General features: G+C 50.6%; 1 protein-coding gene across 1 annotated transcript; it reads right to left on the reverse strand.

Annotated features, from left to right (window-relative positions):
- Positions 1-9,888: 9,888 nt before the first annotated feature.
- LOC139179127 (serpin B6-like) lies at positions 9,889-18,015 on the reverse strand. The gene is made up of 6 exons (XM_070778481.1): positions 17,843-18,015; positions 15,951-16,100; positions 13,142-13,259; positions 12,044-12,186; positions 10,583-10,738; positions 9,889-10,396 (listed from the first exon to the last, which is right to left on the reverse strand). The coding sequence occupies exons 1-6, from the start codon at positions 18,005-18,007 to the stop codon at positions 9,995-9,997; spliced, it is 1,134 nt and encodes a 377-aa protein (XP_070634582.1). The 5' UTR covers positions 18,008-18,015; the 3' UTR covers positions 9,889-9,994.
- Between the last annotated feature and the right edge of the window lie 2,723 nt (positions 18,016-20,738).

Here is a 20,738-nt window from a genome sequence, read left to right on the forward strand (position 1 = left end):
AAATGCAAAAGAAACAAAAGAGACCATAGCAAAAATCAACAAAGCCAAAAGCTGGTTCTTTGAAAGGATAAATAAAATTGACAAACCATTAGCCAGACTCATCAAGAAACAAAGGGAGAAAAATCAAATCAGTAAAATTAGAAATGGAAATGGACAGGTCACAACAGACAACGCAGAAATACAAAGGATCATAAGAGACTACTATCAACAATTATATGCCAATAAAATGGACAACGTGGAAGAAATAGGCAAATTCTTAGAAAAGTACAACTTTCCAAAACTGGAACAGGAAGAAATAGAAAATCTTAACAGACCCATCACAAGCATGGAAATTGAAACTGTAATCAAAAATCTTCCAGCAAACAAAAGCCGAGGTCCAGACGGCTTCACAGCTGAATTCTACCAAAAATTTAGAGAAGAGCTAACACCTATCCTGCTCAAACTCTTCCAGAAAATTGCAGAGGAAGGTAAACTTCCAAACTCATTCTATGAGGCCACCATCACCCTAATACCAAAACCTGACAAAGATGCCACAAAAAAAGAAAACTACAGGCCAATATCACTGATGAACATAGATGCAAAAATCCTTAACAAAATTCTAGCAATCAGAATCCAACAACACATTAAAAAGATCACACACCATGACCAAGTGGGCTTTATCCCAGGGATGCAAGGATTCTTCAATATCCGCAAATCAATCAATGTTATACACCACATTAACAAATTGAAAAATAAAAACCATACGATTATCTCAATAGATGCAGAGAAAGCCTTTGACAAAATTCAACATCCATTTATGATAAGAACTCTCTAGAAAGCAGGAATAGAAGGAACATACCTCAACATAATAAAAGCTATATATGACAAACCCACAGCAAACATTATCCTCAATGGTGAAAAATTGAAAGCATTTCCTCTAAAGTCAGGAACAAGACAAGGGTGCCCACTTTCACCATTACTATTCAACATAGTTTTGGAAGTTTTGGCCAGAAAAAGAAATAAAAGGAATAAAAGGAATAAAAATAAAATAAATAATAAATAAATAAATAAAAAATAAATAAAAAATAAATAAATAAATAAAAAAAAAATAAATAAAATAAAAATAAAATAAAAAATAAAAGGAATCCAAATTGGAAAAGAAGAAGTAAAACTCTCACTGTTTGCAGATGACATGATCCTTTACCTAGAAAACCCTAAAGACTCCACCAGAAAATTACTAGAACTAATCAATGATTATAGTAAAGTTGCAGGATATAAAATCAACACACAAAAATCCCTTGCATTCCTATACACTAATAATGAGAAAACTGAAAGAGAAATTAAGGAAACAATTCCATTCACCATTGCAACAGAAAGAATAAAATACTTAGGAATATATCTACCTAAAGAAACTAAAGACCTATATATAGAAAACTATAAAACACTGGTGAAAGAAATCAAAGAGGACACTAATAGATGGAGAAATATACCATGTTCATGGATTGGAAGAATCAATATAGTGAAAATGAGTATACTACCCAAAGCAATTTATAGATTCAACGCAATCCCTATCAAGCTACCAACGGTATTCTTCACAGAGCTAGAACAAATAATTTCACAATTTGTATGGAAATACAAAAAACCTCGAATAGCCAAAACTATCTTGAGAAAGAAGAATGGAACTGGAGGAATCAACCTACCTGACTTCAGGTTCTATTACAAAGCCACAGTTATCAAGACAGTATGGTACTGGCACAAAGACAGAGATCTAGATCAATGGAACAAAATAGAAAGCCCAGAGATAATCCACGCACCTATGGACACCTTATCTTTGACAAAGGAGGCAAGAATATACAATGGATTAAAGACAATCTCTTTAACAAGTGGTGCTGGGAAAACTGGTCAACCAATTGTAAAAGAATGAAACTAGAACACTTTCTAACACCTTACACAAAAATAAACTCAAAATGGATTAAAGATCTAAATGTAAGACCAGAAACTATAAAACTCCTAGAGGAGAACATAGGCAAAACACTCTCTGACATACATCACAGCAGGATCCTCTATGACCCACCTCCCAGAATCTTGGAAATAAAAGCAAAAATAAACAAATGGGACCTAATTAAAATGAAAAGCTTCTGCACAACAAAGGACACTCTAAGCAAGGTGAAAAGACAGCCTGCAGAATGGGAGAAAATAATAGCAAATGAAGCAACGGACAAACAACTAATCTCAAAAATATACAAGCAACTCCTACAGCTCAATTCCAGAAAAATAAATGACCCAATCAAAAAATGGGCCAAAGAACTAAATAGACATTTCTCCAAAGAAGACATACAGATGGCTAACAAACACATGAAAAGATGCTCAACATCACTCATTATCAGAGAAATGCAAATGAAAACCACTATGAGGTACCATTTCACGCCAGTCAGAATGGCTGCGATCCAAAAGTCTACAAGCAATAAATGCTGGAGATGGTGTGGAGAAAAGGAAACCCTCTTACACTGTTGGTGGGAATGCAAACTAGTACAGCCACTATGGAGAACAGTGTGGAGATTCCTTAAAAAACTGGAAATAGAACTGCCTTATGATCCAGCAATCCCACTGCTGGGCATACACACTGAGGAAACCAGAATTGAAAGAGATGCCTGTACCCCAGTGTTCATCGCAGCACTGTTTATAATAGCCAGGACATGGAAGCAACCTAGATGTCCATCAGCAGACGAATGGATAAGAAAGCTGTGGTACATATACACAATGGAGTATTACTCAGCCATTAAAAAGAATACATTTGAACCAGTTCTAATGAGATGGATGAAACTGGAACCTATTATACAGAGTGAAGTAAGACAGAAAGAAAAACACCAATACAGTATACTAACGCATATATAGGGAATTTAGAAAGATGGTAACAATAACCCTGTGTACAAGACTGCAAAAGAGACACCGATGTATAGATCAGTCTTATAGACTCTGTGGGAGAGGGAGAGGGTGGGGAGATTTGGGGGAATAGCATTGAAACATGTATAATATCATGTATGAAACGAGTCGCCAGTCCAGGTTTGATGCACGGTACTAGATGCTTGGGGCTGGTGCACTGGGACGACCCAGAGGGAGGGTAGGGGAGGGAGGAGGGAGGAGGGTTCAGGATGGGGAATGCGGGTATACCTGTGGCGGATTCATTTCGATATTTGGCAAAACTAATACAATACTGTAAAGTTTAAAAATAAAATAAAATTTAAAAAATAAATAAATAAATAAAAAGCAGCCTAGCTCTGCTGGGCTCCAAGGAGCAGAGTGAGAGCTGAGCACCAGGTCATGACTGAGAGAGTTATTTCCTAGGCAGGTTGATAAGGAGTCTAGGGGTCCCCAAGGAGAGAGGGGTCTGGAATTCTCAAGGAGGAAGAAAGGACAAACCTTTTTTCCTTCTCTACAGTCCTTAGGATTATATAACAATAATGTATCCTGCCTGAGGATAGTCTCTGGATTAAACTTTCTGGCTAATTCTGTTATCTTAAAATGTAAATTATGGGAGTAGGTCTGGTGAGGTCTTTACAACCTCCAGACATTCTTTGGATTCATTGGAGAGTATATAACTTCATTGCTAACACTAGCAAGCGGGTACTCCTTCTGCCCCCTTCTGATGCCTATGTCAGAAGCTCTCTCTATCTCCTTTATACTTTAATAAAACTCTGTTACACAAAAGCTCTGAGCGATCAGGCCTCGCCTCTGGCCCCAGATTGAATTCTTCTCCTCTAGGGGCCAAGAATCCCAGTGTCTTCGTGTGATTCAAAAACAACCTTTCATGACTCTGCGGTCCAGCCTTCATCATTATGGCAGCGCCCCCCCCTCCCCAAAAAGACATAGAGAGAGAGAGGGGTGGAGAGCAAACCAAAACATCCTTTTTCAAATAGAAACATGAACAGTTCAAGAACCATTCGTTTCCAATACTGACAAAGTAAGACAGGGATTCTTCTCACCCTGTGCAAGTGACGCTATAAAGTGCTGCCCCAGTATTTCCAGTGTAATTAAGGATTGCTGTTGCTGTTCAGTCACTAAGTCGTGTCCGACTCTTTGATGACCCCGTGGGCTACAGCCCGCCAGGCTCCTCTGTCCATGGGATTCTTCAAGCAGGAATACTGGAGTGGGTTGCCTCCTCCAGGGGATCTTCTGGACCCAGAGATCAAACCTGAGTTTCCTGCACTGGCAGGTGGATTCTTTCACACTGAGCCACCTGGGAAGCCTCAAATACATTTCAAAGTGCAGAGAACAGCACAGCGTCTATGAAATGCATTTCTGCAGCTGTGCTCAAGTCAAGTGCAAAGAAAGGTATTCGTGAAAGTGAAGGTGAATGTCGCTCAGTCATGTCCGACTCTTTTGACCCCATGGACTATACAGTCCATGGAATTCTCCAGGCCAGAATACTGGAGTGGGTAGCCTTTCCCTTCTCCAGGGGATCTTTCCAACCCAGGGATTGAACCCAGGTCTCCCACATTGCAGGCGGATTCTTTACCAGCTGAGCCACAAGGAGGCCCAAGAATCCTGGAGTGGGTAGTCTATCCATTCTCCAAGGGATCTTACCGACCCAGGAATCAAACCAGGGTCTCTTGCATCACAGGCAGATTCTTTACCAACTGAGCTATCAGGAAAGCTCATTATCACCTTTAGGGAAGGTATACGAAGATATAACAAAGATAAGATAGACCCATGGACTTCCCTAGTTGCTCAGTTGGTAGAGAATCTGCCTGCAATGTAGGAGACCCCACTTTGATCCCTGGGTCGGAAAGCTGTGCTGGAGAAGGGATAGGCTACCCACTTCAGTATTCTTGGGCTTCCCTTGGTTCAGCAGGTAAGGAATCCGCCTGCTTATTAACAGTCTCACGACTTGGTGAGACTGTTAATGAGATATTTCAGATGAGATGAGATATTTCAATTAGCTTAGATAGATAATGAAGTTGGACTTCCCTGGTGGCTCAGATGGTAAAGAATCCTCCTGCAGTGCAGGAGCTCCAGGTTCGAGCCATGGGTGGGGAAGATCCCCATTAAGGGACAGCTCTTCTCCATTCAATGCACATGCCAGTAAGAAGCATACACATTTCACAGGACCCCAAGAGAGCGCAGGGGCCAGGATCCACACTCACAGCGTCGTGACGTCCACCGCTCCACCTGGTCCGAAAGGAAACCCAGCCCGGTGCCAGCCCTCGCCCGATCTGCCCGCCTTCTGCCTCGGGCAGGCCGGTGCCACCGCCCAACCACCCCACACGTACCGAGCACGGTAGGAGCAGGCTGGGCAGGGATGGAGGCGCTGGGGCCCAAATACCTGGGCTGGAGGAGTGGGGCCGGGAGGGATGACCTGAGATCGGGCAGAGCAGGAGGAGCGGGGTGGGAAGGGCGGGGCGGGGCGGGGCGGGAGGGGGATGCAGTGGCGGGTGTGGTGGGGCGGGGCGGACCGGGCCATGCCGGAGGGCGGGGCATCAGTTAGACCTGCACAGGGAGCAACAGCATCTTCCTACCCCGGAAGCCCACCTAGGTAGCAGAGCTGGAACCCCCACGCTCTATGGGTTGGAAGCTGATTGTATGGAGGACTCTATCAGGTCACAAAGGAGGCGAGGGATAGAACTGATCAAACACGCTCTTCCTCTTCTGTGGGTTCAGAGGGACAGGAAAGAGTTGTGTCTCTGTGCAGCGTAACGGGCCCGATGGGGTCAGAAGGTCGGAGCTAGTGATGCGGTGGGGAGTGGGCTGGGCTCCCGGGGTGACAGAGGAGCTGGGCCCGAGGGAGGGGTGAGGTCCAGGGGCGGCTGGAGGAGGAACAACCAGGCGGAGTCACTGGTGGGAAAGGGCTCCCGCTCCCAGGAGGTACACTCAGGCCCGGGCAGAGGGTGTGGGCCTGGGAGCGCCCAAGGTGAGGCAGGCAGGGCTGGAAGGATTGAGCAGGGCTGGACTGGAAAGAACCTGGAGGCTCTTCTGAAGAATTGGGGTTTTATCCGTCAGTCATGGCGCTGTGGTGTCGGAAAAGACTCTTGAGAGTCCTTGAACTGCAAGGCAATCACCCAGATAATCCTGAAGGAAATAAATCCTGAATATTCATTGGAAGGACTGAGGCTGAAGCTGAAGCTCTAATACTTTAGTCACCTGATGTGAAGAGCTGACTCATTGGAAAAGACCCTGATGCTGGGAAAGATTGCAGGCAGGAGGAGAAGGGGACGACAGAGGATGAGATGGTTGGATTGATCATTAACTCAATGGACATGAGTTTGAGCAAGCTCCGGGAGATGGTGATGGACAGGGAAGCCTAGCGTGCTGCAGACCACGGAGTTGTGAAGAGTCAGACACGACTGAGGAACTGAACAAGAACATTGGGAACCACTGTAAGACTGAAACTGGACGAGTAACGTGATTCCTTCATTCATTCATATCCTCCCCTCCCTCCCATCCGTTTCCTTTCTGACTCCAGCACCGGCCCTCAGGATGGACTGGGTGCAGGGGGAGAGGACCCAGGGACCCCTAGGACTTGTCTCTGGGGACCAGGGCACAGCCAGGCGGGCCTGAGCCTGGGCAGTGCAGCAGTGACGGGATGCTGCCCAGAGCTGATGAGGGTGGGCATCACAGGATGTGAGAACCAGGTGGACTGGGGGCAAGGGGCCAGGAAAGGAGTGGAGATACAGGTGCCAGTTACTAGTGTAACTCATGTATCTGTACTCATTGTGATGTGATTAAGTGAAAGAGAGCCTCCCAGGGAAGGGGAGGGTCAGGGGTGTAACATAGCATTGCTGTGCTTAGTTGTCAGTCGTGCCGGACTCCTTGAGACCCTGTGGACTGTCGCCCACCATGGCCTGAAAATCCACCCGTAGGATTTTCATTTCCTGCTCCAGGGGAGCTTGCTGACCCAGGGGTCAAACCCCCATCTCCCGTCAAAGAGGACTCATGGTGCTTGCGGAGCACGAAGTGAAGGTGTCCAGGAGACAAGTAGGAACAGAGCAGGATACGGGACGTGGGTGCAGGAGCCGCACGCGGGACTCACCGGCCCAGCTGCGCCTGTGTGTCAGAGTCATAGCTGAGGACAGAAGCTGAGGCCCCGCCAGAGTGTGAGTGAAAGTCGCTCAGTCGTGTCCGACTCTGCGACCCATGGACTGTGTGGTTCATGTTTAGAATTCTGCAGGCCAGAATGCTGGAGTGGGTAGCCTTTCCCTTCTACAGGGGATCTTCCTGACCTAGGGATCAAACCTGGGTATCCGCCATCACAAGCCAATTCTTTACCATCTGAGCCACCAGAGAAGCCCCAAAGAGATACATAGGGGACATGAACTCCTTCTAACAATCAGTTAAAACTCAAAAGATTTTGAAATGTTATCTTTTCCAACTAAATTTTCCTTATGTGCTTACTTTTAAGAACGTAGCATTGTATCTGAAAAATATTTCCCTGTCTGGTTGAATCTGAAGGATCCTGACAAAAAAAAGAAAAAAAGAAAAACAGGGCATTGAACTTCCCGACCCAGGATGCAGTGAGTATAACCATAGTGTCAGTGCAATCAACACTTACAAGAGGTCTTCTGGAAGCTATTTCAGAAATTTCCCAACACTGTCCAGAAGGGAGGAGGTTTCCACGTTTTTCAAAGGCTTTATTTCATGATCTGACTTTCAGCTCTAGAGAAGAAACAGAGTTGGTTCTGGCAAGTGCACCCCAACAGGTCTGGGTCACCCACCACCACCAAGGTCAGTCCCTCTTGGCCTCCTAACTCTCAGCCCAGTGAGTCCTGTCCGGGTATTGTTAGCAAAAGACCGTGCCTGCTGCTCTGCCTGCGGGCACTCAGATGCCATTTCTCAGCAGCCTACAAAGAGCAATGCTGAGCATGGCCCTGTTCTGCAAAGGTTTCTGGAACTTTGAAGGCGTTTCTCCCTCTAAACTTGGTTTTTCCTTAACTTTGAAGACCTTTCTCCCTCTTAACTTGTTTCTTCCATAACTTTGAAAAATCCTTCTTTAAACTTTTTTCTTCCTTAACTTTGAAGACCTTTCTCTCTCTAAACTTGTTTCTCCATGAGTGCTCCATCCTTGCATAATGAAGATCGTCAACTCAAATAGCAGGGATGTCTCAGCCTCTCCCACGTCATGGCACTGGGCTGGGTGCTGGGCACCTGGCTGAGGACATGACCTCCTACCTGAGGTGCCTCGCAGGTGATGAGAACACCAGAAGTGCTCAGAGGTACTTCCTAGATATTATGTGAAAACATCTAGATGGTGGCTGTTGCTAAGTTGCTTCAGTCGTGTCTGCCTCTGTGCGACCCCATAGACAGCAGCCCACCAGGCTTCCCCATCCCTGGCATTCTCCAGGCAAGAACACTGGAGTGGGTTGCCATTTCCTTCTCCAGTGCATGAAAGTGAAAAGTGAAAGTGAAGTCGCTCAGTCGTGTCCAACCCTTAGTGACCCCATGGAATGCAGCGTACCAGGCTCCTCCCTCCATGAGATATTCCAGGCAAGAGTACTGGAGTGGGGTGCCATCGCCTTGTCCACTAGATGGTGGCAGCTACACACAAATTCCCCAAGAAAGTCCCTGGCAGACACTTCATTCCGGACGGACTTTATGGAGGAGCTTCCGTATTCGGTGTGGTTCCCACTAGGTGACTGGCCTTAGGACAGCCTCATTCTCCTTGACTTGATTTTGTGTCCGTACCTCAACTGCAGTGTCTGGACACATTTCTAAAAGGATGGTGAGGTTCCTGGGGGATGCGATTAAGTACAAATGTTAAAGCCCTTCAGCCAGAGGCAGAGGGAAACAGCATTTTAGAGCCGGGTCTTCCCGGTGATGTCAGAGAACAGGTCGTCTGAGAATGACCTGGGAGGTCCCGGGAGGTGGTGGTGCGGGGAAGGTACATGTGTCCTGGAGGGGACTGAGGAGAAGACAGTGGCAGGAAGGAGCCTTGAAATCCAAGCCAGATCGGGAATGGCCTGCACCCAGCACACGGGACCCAGAGAAGGGCGCCCGGTGGTTCCGGGGTTCCACACAAAGTGCTGGGCAGTCAGCTCCCCTGCTCCCTGCAGCCCTGTCCTCAAGTGTTTTAGCTTCTGTAACGAAACAGGAGGTGGCCGGGAGGAGGGGACCCGAGCGCAGGAAGGTGTCCCAGTGCTCGGCAACACTGAAAGACAGATCAGGCTGATGGATAAAAACGAACGTTGATTAACCAGGAGATTCCTGGATCCCGAGGCTGACCCAGCACCACCCCCAGTGAGGTCAAGCCCCCGAAATGGCACCAGGAGCTGAGAGGAAGGATGTGTGTCACAGAGGCAGCCCAGTCAGAGGGCCGGGACCCCTCCTCTGGCTCACTAATCTCCCCCCACCACCACGCTGCGTGTCACATGGCAGAGAAGCGGAACTTCAAGTATGGCCGTTCGGAGGGTTTTTTCCAGACCAAGGAATTTTATGAAAACTACACAGATTGAAAGCTTCAGTTTCACAAGAGGCTTGTCTCTAAAAACCCTGTTCAGTCCTAATGTGGATTTATGACACAGAGGAAAGGACCAGGTTGGACCTAAAGAGACACTTAAGAAGCAAGTCAAATGATAGGGGTAAAATTCCCTGAGACTCAGAACTGAAGCAATCGCAGTGTGCCTCAGAAAGAGGTGAGAGGTCCTGGGTGGGCGGTGAGGGTGGCGGTGACCTGCCCAGGAGCGGAGAGCCGGGAAGGGAGGACCCAGGGTGGTCCTCCTACAGGACAGCGGGAACAGGGAGTCGGGGGGACGTACAGGCTGGGCTACACGCACACACACACACACAGACACACACAGACACAGACACACACACACACACACGCACAGACAGAAACTGACACAGACAGACACACAGACACGCACAGACAGAAACTGACACAGACAGACACACAGACACGCACAGACACACACAGGCGGTCTCGATCAGCCCTTTATTTGTGGACCTTCGCCAAGGTCACCGGGGTTCCAGCTCTTCGCAGAGATCGGGGAGAGCGGTGAGGGGCACTGGGGGCCCCCCCACCTCGTCACGGCGAGCAGAAGCGGCCGCAGAACAGGATGGCCCCGGTCCTGCTGTGCTGGATGAAGAAGAGGAAGGGGCGGTTGGCATAGAAATGGTGCACGACGCCCAGGCTTCGCCTGATCCTGGCCTCTGAGGCGGCCACGGCCTCCGTGCCCTCCTCGGTGACCTCCAAGAAGGACTTGTGCATGACCTTGGACAGGTGCAGGCCTGGGTGGCACGACATCCCGCTGAAGTTGGCACGGGCCGCGTTGAAGGCGTCGGTCATGCCCAGGTCTCGGAGGACGCACTCCATGTCGTAACTCTCCTCCAGAGTGAAGCAGGGCAGGAACACCTCCACCTCCACCTCGGCCAGCACGTCCGGCTTCGTCCACGTGACAAATTTCTCGTAGGTCAGGGCCTTCTCGACCTGGAGGAGAAGGTAGGAGATCTCAGGGTCTGCAGCAGTGCTGCCTTGGGGACCGTTCACTGTGACCCACGCTCCGCGCCCTGTGGGCCCGGGCAACCTGCCAGCTGCATACGAGTTCCCACAGCCCAGTGCCTGGCAGGGATCCAGATTAGACCCTGGGCCCCGGGGACACAGCCGCCTGCTTACCGTGATCAAGTCAGTGCTTTCAAATGGCAGCAGGATGACCATGTTCAGCTCTTGGCCGACGTAGGGAAGCACCAGAATCTGGCTGCAGATTTCTGCAATGCAGGCCGTTTTAAAGGTGGACCAGTTGTAAATCATTAGCGCACGTTTCTGCACGTTCTATAATGGAAATGGATAAACGTTAAGTTGAAACAAGACCCGTGGACACGCTGGACGAGTCATCAGAGCCGTCCACCTGCACCCACACACTCTGTCCTGTCTTCCAGACCCACCCCAGCTCCGCGTCGTCAGCTCGCCTGCACAGCTCCAGCTCCCACCCCTGGTTCCCAGCACTCAGGCCTCAGGCTGCTATTCTCCTGCTGACCCAGGAAGTCTCCACATGGACATTCCCAGCAGGACCTCTCCCCTGGCTCCTGCCCACCTGACATCTGCATCTGGACGCAAAGGAGCCTCCAGTTCGGCTCCCACACTGGCGGCTCATGTTCCCCTCCACCTGCTCCATCTATACCTTCCCATCTCTGCTCGTGGCGACACCACTCATCCCGCCGCCAAACCCTGGAGAGTCCTGGGCCCTTGTCCTTCATGCCCCACAGCTGACTCTTGTGCAAACCATGTTGGCTCTAGTTTTAAAGACAACATGGCTGCCCTGGTGGCTCAGGGGTAAATAACCCGCCTTCCAATGCAGGAGACACAGGCTCCATCCCTGGTCTGGGAACACCCCACAGCCCAGGGGCTTCTAAGCCCACAGGCCTGAGCACCGAGCCAAGAGGGCCTCCGCCATGGCAGCTGCAGGAAAGGCTCGCGGCAAGAAGACCGGGCACAGCCAAGATAAATAGATACAATTATTAAAAAAAAAAATACAAAACAATCTGACTTGTGCTTCCTACCCTCACCACTCTCAGCCCAGCCACGGTCCTCAGGAAAACTTCCAAGTAACCTCCCTGGTCCTGCACATGGGCCTGAGGGGCTCTGGGAGATCAGAGCCACTGTGAGAGGCCACGGGCTCTGTGAGAGCTCAGAGGAGGGACACAGGAACCAGGAACCTGGGCTGCGGAGACCGCTAGGGAGGCTTCTGGACGGCCCTGCAGAGAAAGGCGTCTGTGTAGGTAGCTCGTGACGGGAGGGAGACAGACGGTAGGATCCAGGCCCATAGAGCGTCACAGCCATGGCCTGGAGTTTGAACTGGGTCTTGGGGGTTCTAGGAGGCCCAGAGACCTGCGAGCTGCCCCGTGGGATGTGTGATACAAGACGGAACACTGGCCGCACGGATCTCCGCTCATGATACAGCAAAGGCGGAGCAGGAGGAGAGGAAGCCAGGGTGTGCCCAGATCCACATCTGGGCTGCCAAGGCCACAAGAGGCACACGTTCCTTGAGGTCAGCCTCCTGGCAGGCTCCGTAAACCAAGAGGACCCCAGGGACCGTTTCCAAGAACTTCCTTCGCTTTATGACACATTCTCGTTCACCTTGCAGACGTTGAATATCCCTTCCATGGTGCGCCCTTTGAGAAATGGTTTAGCCCAGTTTCCTTTGAAGTAGACGGCGCTCACGAGAACCAGACGTGTCATGGGGTTAACTGAATTTGCAGGGAGCAAGTCTCTAATTTTACCTGCAAAGATTTAAAGAACCAGTTAGCTAACAGGGTTACCTGGTGGAGGTGCTGGGCACAGTAGTCACTGGTCCGTCCCCTGCAGGAGTCAGTGCACAGACCAGAGGGTTCCCTGTCCCCCAGACAACCACGAACAAGGAGTTGTCTGTTTACTCACTAAGTTGGGTCCCACTCTTTGTGACCCCGTGGACTGTAGCCCACCAGGCTCCTGCATCCATGGGGTTCCCCAGGCAAGAATACTGGAGCAGGTTGCCATTTCCTTCTCCAGGGGATCTTTCTGACCCAGGGATCCAACCCGCCTCTCCTGCATTGGCAGGTGGATTCTTTACCATCTGAGCCACCAGGGAAACCCATGCAGGGAGCCTGGCCCCTAAAGCTAAATCAGCAACAAAAGCCTTAAAGTCTCCGCTCAGAAAATACCATGAGTTGCATAAAACACATAAAATGAACAAATAATAGGGCAGGATAATTCACAGTGACAGAAAAAGGAATGTTCGGTCTACAACGTGAGGGGACTGTCCTGAAGGGGACAGGCCGAAGCCAGCGTGCAGAGCACGAAAATGAAGAAGCGCAGGTGGACGAGGGCTTGACCGAGTGTCCTGCAGTGATGCTCAGCGACCCGCAGAGCACGCGCTCTGCTGCACAGGCAGGGAGGTGGAGCCCGATCCAGAGTCTTCCTTCCACCCTTTGTGAAAAGGCAGACTATATGAACATTAACTGCAACAGCCAAAAGTCAAAGTGCGATTGCTCTGGAAGAGGTGCACCAAATACTGATGAGGAGGGGAAAAGGTAGAGAAATTGGTTACTGATTAAATTTCAGAAGTGGATTTGAAAGTTTCCAGTTCTTTAGAGAAAAAAGCCATTTCTGTTTACATTTGATGGTCTTGGGAAGGAACTGATGGAAAATAAGACTGATTCAAATACTGTGCGAACAGAAGTAGTGACACGTCCTCACCTTCTGTCTTTTCGGCTACCCAGGTGTTTATGTGCTTTGTGGGCTCCTCCGTAGCGCTGACAAAGTCCAGCTCTTCCATCTCTGCTTGGTAGAATATGTGGCAGGCATTTTTGAAAGACTAGGAGAGACGGAATGACAGAATCACATGGCTCCAAAACAGACAGCACCAACAGCTTACTTCTTCACCGCGCCGACCTCAACACTGATCATTTGACGGTTACTTGTGTAATGTACAAACGAATGTGCAGAATTAACCTTCAATCTGGTTTCTCAGTTTTCAGCTACATTGAATAAATAACTGAGTAAAATCACAGGCTTCCCAGGTGGCACAGTGGTAATGAATACACCTGCCAGTGTTGGAGACGAGGGTTTGATCTCTGTGTGGGGAAGATCCCCTGGAGAAGGAAGTGGCAACACACTGCAGTATTCTTGCCTGGACATTCCCACGCACAGAAGAGCCTGATCCACGGGATCGCAAGGAGTCAGACACGACTTAGCGACTAAACAACAACACAGCCATTCAAGAGAGGCGATGCGGCAACACTGCCGCCAGCACACGTTCCGGGCGTCACTGCCGTGTGACCCTGGAAAGGTGCAGCGTCTCTCTGGCTTCCTTGCCCCCTGGAAGCAAGGACGCAGCAGTAGCTACGTGTCAGAGGTGCTCTGAGGACAAGGAGAATTGGCTCTGCCGATGTCACGTGGCTGAGTTCTCTGCACACTGTGGATACTGCATTTCGTGGTCCGGGTGCCTCATTTCATAGAACCCTCACATCATTCAGGCTCTGCCAACCTACTGCTCCACTTCTTAATTGGGGCTTTTGGAAAAGATGTCCGTCTCCCAGTCTAAGAAAATGGTCTGGAAGCAAAGTGGTCACCTACAAGTCGATACCTCATCATACCCTTGGTGATTTCAACAGCTTTTAAACACATCTGAAAACAAGTGCCTGCTTCTTAAAATACTATTTAGTGAGTAATGACCAGTCAAAACCAAACTAAAGCAATATCTAATCATACACGGCCATTGGTATTGGATTCGTGGAATACTCGATCACTGTGAAATAACTGACAAATATTTCTCATCTTTTGATTTTATGTTCCATATCAAAATAACATTTAAATATCAATGCTGTTCTTCAAATATCCACCAGCAAAAAAAGGAAGTTAAGGAAAATTAGCCAGTTTTTTGTGTTTATTGAAAATTTTGCTTTTTTGTACATCTAAGGCTCAAAGATGACAATAAACTTGCATGTAGCTAAGATTGATAAAAACAAGTAAACCAGGTTGTAAAAAAAAGTTCCCACCAAGCTGTACAAACCTTACAAATATTTGACCTCATGGTGACTTTGTTCACTTTACACCACCTGTTTTAAAACAGTTAATTTAGAGTCTGAAACAAGTGTGAAAAATAATGTAAAAAATCATATAACAGAATAGGATCGCTATCCTAACACATGATTAACTCATTAAAAAAAAAAGACATAAAGCCCAAAAGTAAAATACACATAGGGCATATAGTAGGCAATTTTCAGAAAAGATACAAACGTTTGATCACCATGAAAAGCTTCTCAGTCTCGTGAGCAATCAGAATGTTAAAGCCTGAGCACCTGCAGCGCTGAGGAGAGGGTGGACGCACCCACCCCCTACCCTTCCTGAGGACGACGGGAAGGGCTGCAGCCGTCGGAGTGGGAATGAGGCAGAATTCACTGAGATCTGAGAGCCTCCCTCTGTCCCTTCCCTCTAAAGTCCATCTGGAGTAGCACACACACACAGGACAGAACCACACACACAGGGTCCCTGCCGGCTCGGCCCGGGCTGGGCCCCACCCCACGCCCACCCGGGGCTGGCGGCTGTGTCTTGGTACAGCCACCCCTGAGCACGCCGCCCGCCACCGTGAGGAAGGGTGAGGCAGACACACACTGCTGCCGAGGCTGAAGCCCCATCACTGTGGCCACCAGATACGAAGAGCCGACCCATCGGAAAAGACCCTGATGCTGGGAGACATCGAAGGCAAAGGAGAAGGGGGGACAGAGGACGAGGGGTTGGATACATCATCGACTCAATGGACGTGACTCTGAGCAAACTCTGGGACGCAGTAGAGGACAGAGGAGCCTGGGCTGCTGCAGCCCACGGGGTCAGAAAGAGTCGGACAAGGCTCAGCGACTGAACAGCAGCCACACAGGTAGTGAGATGCAAAGCCTTTCTCTAGGTACAGGGCACAAGCCCTCAGACTGGGCGCGGGGGCGACGTGGAAGAGAGTGTGGGCGGACTCTGGCTCTGTCTGCGTTTTATATAATAAGAACACACTCACAGGTTACTTGAGGTGTGTATGAAAAAAATTTAAAAATCAGGAAAGCAGTGTGATTAAATAGAACCAGAGTAAAAAACACAAAAATTAAAAAAAATTTCTGCATAGGAAAAGATAATCAAAATGTTTACATGTATAAAAGAATTGAGCAAGTCTCACAATGCACAAAATACTTCCAACACGTGAAAAACAACATCAGAAATATTCTATTCGATCACTTCCCTGTTTGGGCCAACTCCTCTGCAACTGTGGTATGATCCGTGTTAGTTCTCTGACAATCATCTCACTGAAGCTTCATGAATATGTGAACAAGGCTGTTACAGGGCTCCTCTTACAGCCAATGACTGAACGGTTCCAGGAAGCGTGAGGTCGTGACTGGGGTCCCACAGCCCGCCCTCCGTGTGGGTCTCAGCCCACAAGGCCTGTCTGCACCACAAGGCCCGCCTCCCATCTCCACACGACCTCGGTCTCTATCTGCTTCGGGCAATCAGGAGCATGACTTACCGAGAGGAAATCGTAAGTCTTCTCTCCAAAAAGCCTGTTGGCGGTTCTGAGCAAGTACTGTGTGTCCCTTCTATTAACTTCGCTGAGAAGGTTCTGGAAATCCTGGTGGACATCTTCACCTCCCCCACTGCTCTTGTTTAGAGAAAGCGTCTGAAATCAAAAACAGATAAAACCCACCACTGCAGTAAGCCCGGACTACAGGAAATGGACACAACACTAAAGTCAGCCTAAGCACCGCACTGATCCTCACCGCAGCTTAAAACAAGACTCACCCAAATAAAGGCACAGTGGCTCTGGGAAGTCCCCCAGCCTGCCTCCCGCAGGGGCTCAGGCAGCGACAGCGGGCGCAGAAATGCCCCTTGAGAGCCCAGGGCCCTGTGCTCACAGTCTGCCTGCAGACAGGGCCGTGGACAGGCCTCCTGTCTCTGCACAACAGGCCAAATCTTTGGGTCTGGACTGGCCTTGGGACGGGCTCCGACCAGCGGGACACAGAAGTGGCTCTTCCGGGTCCGGGCTTTCGTAAAGGCCTGGCACCCCCACGTTCGTGTCTTGCCCCCTGTTGCCAGGGCGCAGAAATGCCCAGCCATCCTGCTGGGGCCTTGTGACAACACGGCAGAGCAGACACACGGAGGAGAGCACCTCGCGGGATCAGGGCCGCTCCTGGACCATGAGGAGGCCAGCGGGCACCATGCGGCCAGGACACAGAGTGCCAGGCACTGTCCCGGTCATTCCGGGTCATGGGAGGTTTGTTTGGGAGCCACCAAGAGAAGGTCCAGACAGACATTCGGCCCGGTTCCGCTGTAACACGAACCTAAAGCCTGGGCAAGGGCTTTGCACCCAGTGACCGGCCGAGGCCGCAGGGCCCGGGGGCACCACTGCTGGAGGAGAGGAGCTCAGGCAGGAGCCCTGGAGAGACCCCCATGCAGGGCGGGAAGGCTGGGCCTCCCCCTAAAATCGGAATCTGCACAGGAGGTGCCCAGAGAGAGGGCGGCCCCTTCAGAGTTGGGAGAGTGGGAGCGGAGACAGTGCCGAGCTCAAGAGGGGACTGCTCCCTTTTCAGCAGAACTTAAAGGGAACGCACGCGTCTCCCAGGCGGCACAGTGGTAAAGGATCCACCTGCCAATGCAGGAGACTCAAGACTCGTGGGTTCGATCCCTGGGTCGGGAAGATCCCCTGGAGGAGGACATGGCAACCAACACAGTGTTCTTTCTGGAGAACCCCATGGACAGAGGAGCCTGGAGGGCTACAGTCCACAGGGAAGCAGAGAGTCAGAGATGACTGAGCACGAGCACCCGCGTATTTGCGCCCTAACACTTGCTGGGTGGAGGGTGCCAATGTTTCTCACTCCCAGCCTCTCCAGCTGGCACAGGACCCTGAAAGTGATGGCCTTAGGGCAAAGGTCAAACTCAAGGCCAGGCTCAAGGGCGGGGTCAGGACTCTGTTAAACCTGGAGACCCTCGGACCCCAGGCAATTGGGAAGGGTAAGGGCACCCCACGTGCGGGAAGGCTGTGACCCCCAGGGGGCCAGAGGTCAGCGCCCCGAGGCCACTGCAGCCCAGGAGCTGGCGTCCACACCCTGTGCAGCCTGCCCGGGGCCGGCTCTGGGCGTCTCGGCAGGACGGGCCTCGGCCAGCAGGGCCTTGGGCAGCGGGTCCGAGCAGAGGCTCGATGACGCTTGCTCGTTCAAGCCTGTCCTGCTGGAATCGGGTGCTGCGCGGTCAGGAGCCCCAGACCACCAGCCAGAGAGATGCTGAGGGGACGCCCAGGGACGGGGCAGACGGGGGAGTAGGCCTGTCTGTCGAGCAAGGCCTTTGGGATTCAATCGTGTACACCAGCTCACGGGCCAAAGAAAGAGCTTCAGCTGCCGCCCAGAAGCGGCTTCCCGAACGTACCTGGCACATCTGGGCTGCGGTGTTGCCCCTGGCCCCCAGGAGGACCATGGCCAGGGCAGAGGAGATGCTTAGGGGTGCGATAAGCACATTTTTCGAGCTGCCCTCACCCAGCTTTTTCAGAAGGGTCAAGGCAAAGGTGCCGTTTGCTTCTGACAGCGCATCCATGGTGGCGAGGCTGAAAGGATGGATTTAAAATCAGTGTCACGCAAATTCAGGCTACAAGTCGACAGCATCTCACTCTGCTCTTAACTGTTGTTAGAACTGACGCTCTGCTTGGACGAGCAAACAGCTACACGCACAAAACTCAGTTTCCTCGGGGGGCACTCAGATCCTCCTGTGGGCTTCTGACACGTGAACATGGCTGAGACACGCTGCTGACACAGAGAGGGTGCTGGGCCTGGGAGGGTGGGAGGGAGCTATTGGCTTTTTTTCTCATTTCTATTGTGTTTGGGGCCTCTAGGTATGATTTTATACCAAGAATCACTCAAAATGATCAATCCAAACACAATTACACAAGTTGAATGTTTTGTAAAGAGAGAGAAAGACCCCACTGAGCATGATCTGAAGCCTTGAGATAAAGGACAAGAAAACCCCGTACCAAGAACACGAAAGCCTCAAAGACAAGCCCCCCTGACGCCCAGGTCTCCTCCTCTGGGACCTCTGCCTGTGCCAAAGCCCGAATCCAGGGCCCCGTTCCGAGCCCTTGCCGCCCCAGGCCCCAGCCCTGTCACCCCGCTCGGGACAAGGGCTCAGGACGCGCCCACATCCACCTCCAGGGCCCGGCCTCGGAGGTTGACAGCCCCGCCACGGAGGGCGTTCGGTCCAGAACAGGACACTGTGGGGAGGGGCGGGGGTGCGCAAGGGTTCAGGGCCTCTCTGCCTGGTGGGAAGGGATGACAGCTGAGAGATCCCCAGTTCTTCAACAGAAAGCAGCGTCAGTCCTAGATACCGACGTGGGAGAGACAAGCAGGTGAGCCCGAGGAAAGGGCGCGAAGCCGCAGGGCGTGCAGGCTGGCAGCCCCGCTCCGGGCCCTGCGTCAGCTCCCTGATTTCTGCTCCCTGCATGAGGACAGGGACGCACCAGGTAATCTGTGCTCCTGATGGCGTGCAGGGCAGCTCACCCCAAAACACTCCACGGCAGCACACTGATTGCTCTGAAGTAAAGAGACTTGAGAAACAGCTGGTGCAAAAAGCGTGCTCTGCCCTTCTTCTGCTCACCCTGAAAACTGAAAATAAATCTCCATGTGGAAATATCGTCCCTGTACCGGGAGGTAGAGAGACATCTTTATGGCCAAAGAGGGAAACAAAAGGCTGAAAAGGCTGTACAAGGAACCAGCAAACCCTGTTTCTTCACAAACTTGCTCCCCAGGCAAAAACCCCTTGTTTTGTCAAATCTTCACACACACACAAAGCTGCCTGCCTTGTCACTTCTTGAGTCTTATATCTTCAAGGTTCACACAAAATTCAGTGGCGTTGGTTTTTTGCTATTGATTTGTCTTAGGTCAATTTAATTTCTAGACCAGCCAGGAAGAATGTAGAGGAGAGGAAACACTCCCCCCACACACATTCTCTTCCATCTTTAATATCCAATTTCTTGCTTAGTAGCTAAGTCATGTCTGACTCTTTGGTGATTCCATGGACTACAGCCTACCTGGCCCCTCTGTCCATGGATTTTCCAAGCAAGAATACTGGAGTGGGTTGCCATTTCCTTCTCCAGGGGATCTTTCCGACCCAGGGCTGAACCCGAGGCTCCTGCATTGCAGAAGAATGCTTTCCACTGAGCCAGCAGGACAGGCCTTAATATCCAATACCTTAACACTAATACAGAAAAAAGCAGAGTGCACTTGTCTTCAAAGGCCACAGCGATGCTGGTGGTAGTTCTTTCCGTCCACTGACAACAGTTGCTGATGGTCATTAAAGGTGAGCGCACACCCACTCCCTGTGAAACCGCTAAACTGAAAAGGAAGGAATGAAGCGGTGAGGCCCAGAGGTTTGTTCAGGGTACTCTGACGGCAGAAAATACGTCAATCGCGAGATAAGTGAACAGCCCACGCTGATACAGGCCCCGAAATCAGACAGGAAATGGTGCTTCGTGCACTCCCCGGGGCACTGAGACAGGACACCAGAGGCAGCACCGTGCCCCCCAGGCAGGAACTCGGGAGGGTCCTGTACCCAGGGCTGGTGTGAATTGCTCTGATAGTTCAGGCCCTGCAGACTCAACTCAGGAAACAGTGCAAAGGAAATCTCATTATCAGCTTTAGGAAAGGTATAAGAACATATAACAAAGATGAAATAGACCCATGGACTTCCCTAGTTGCTCAGTTGGTAGAGAATCTACCTGCAATGTAGGAGACCCCACTTTGATTCCTGAGTTGGGAAGATCTGCTGCAGATGGGATAGGCTACCCACTCCAGTATTCTTGGGCTTCACTTGTGGCTTAGCTGGTAAAGAATCCCCCTGCAACGTGGGAGACCTGGGTTCGACCCCTGGGTTGGGAAGATCCTCTGGAGACGGGAAAGGCTACCCAGTCCAGCATTCTGCCCTGGAGAATTCCATGGACTGTATAGGCCATGGGGTCTCAAAGAGTCGGACATGACTGAGTGACTTTAACTTTCACTAAGGTGACAATGGCAGCCCACTCCAGTGCTCTTGCCTGGAAAATCCCACGGACGGAGGAGCCTGGTGGGCCGCAGTCCATGGGGTTGCTAGGAGTCGGACCTGTCTGAGCGACTTCACTTTCACTTTTCACTTTCATGCATTGGAGAAGGAAATGGCAACCCACTCCAGTGTTCTTGCCTGGAGAATCCCAGGGACAGGGGAGCCTGGTGGGCTGCCGTCTCTGGGGTTGCACAGAGTCGGACACGACTGAAGCGACTTAGCAGCAGCAGCAGGGTGA

Source organism: Bos indicus, chromosome 23 (assembly GCF_029378745.1).
Source record: "Bos indicus isolate NIAB-ARS_2022 breed Sahiwal x Tharparkar chromosome 23, NIAB-ARS_B.indTharparkar_mat_pri_1.0, whole genome shotgun sequence".
Taxonomy (NCBI): Eukaryota; Metazoa; Chordata; class Mammalia; order Artiodactyla; family Bovidae; genus Bos; species Bos indicus.

Excerpts from the sequence above, each read along its gene's own strand:
- LOC139179127 (XM_070778481.1), bottom strand. The coding sequence starts at position 18,007 with ATGGATGCGCTGTCAGAAGCAAACGGCACCTTTGCCTTGACCCTTCTG. Across the intron at positions 12,187-13,141 it reads GGTAGCCGAAAAGACAGAAG|GTAAAATTAGAGACTTGCTC; the intron begins GTGAGGACGTGT and ends AAATCTTTGCAG. Across the intron at positions 10,397-10,582 it reads AAAGCACTGACTTGATCACG|GTCGAGAAGGCCCTGACCTA; the intron begins GTAAGCAGGCGG and ends CTTCTCCTCCAG.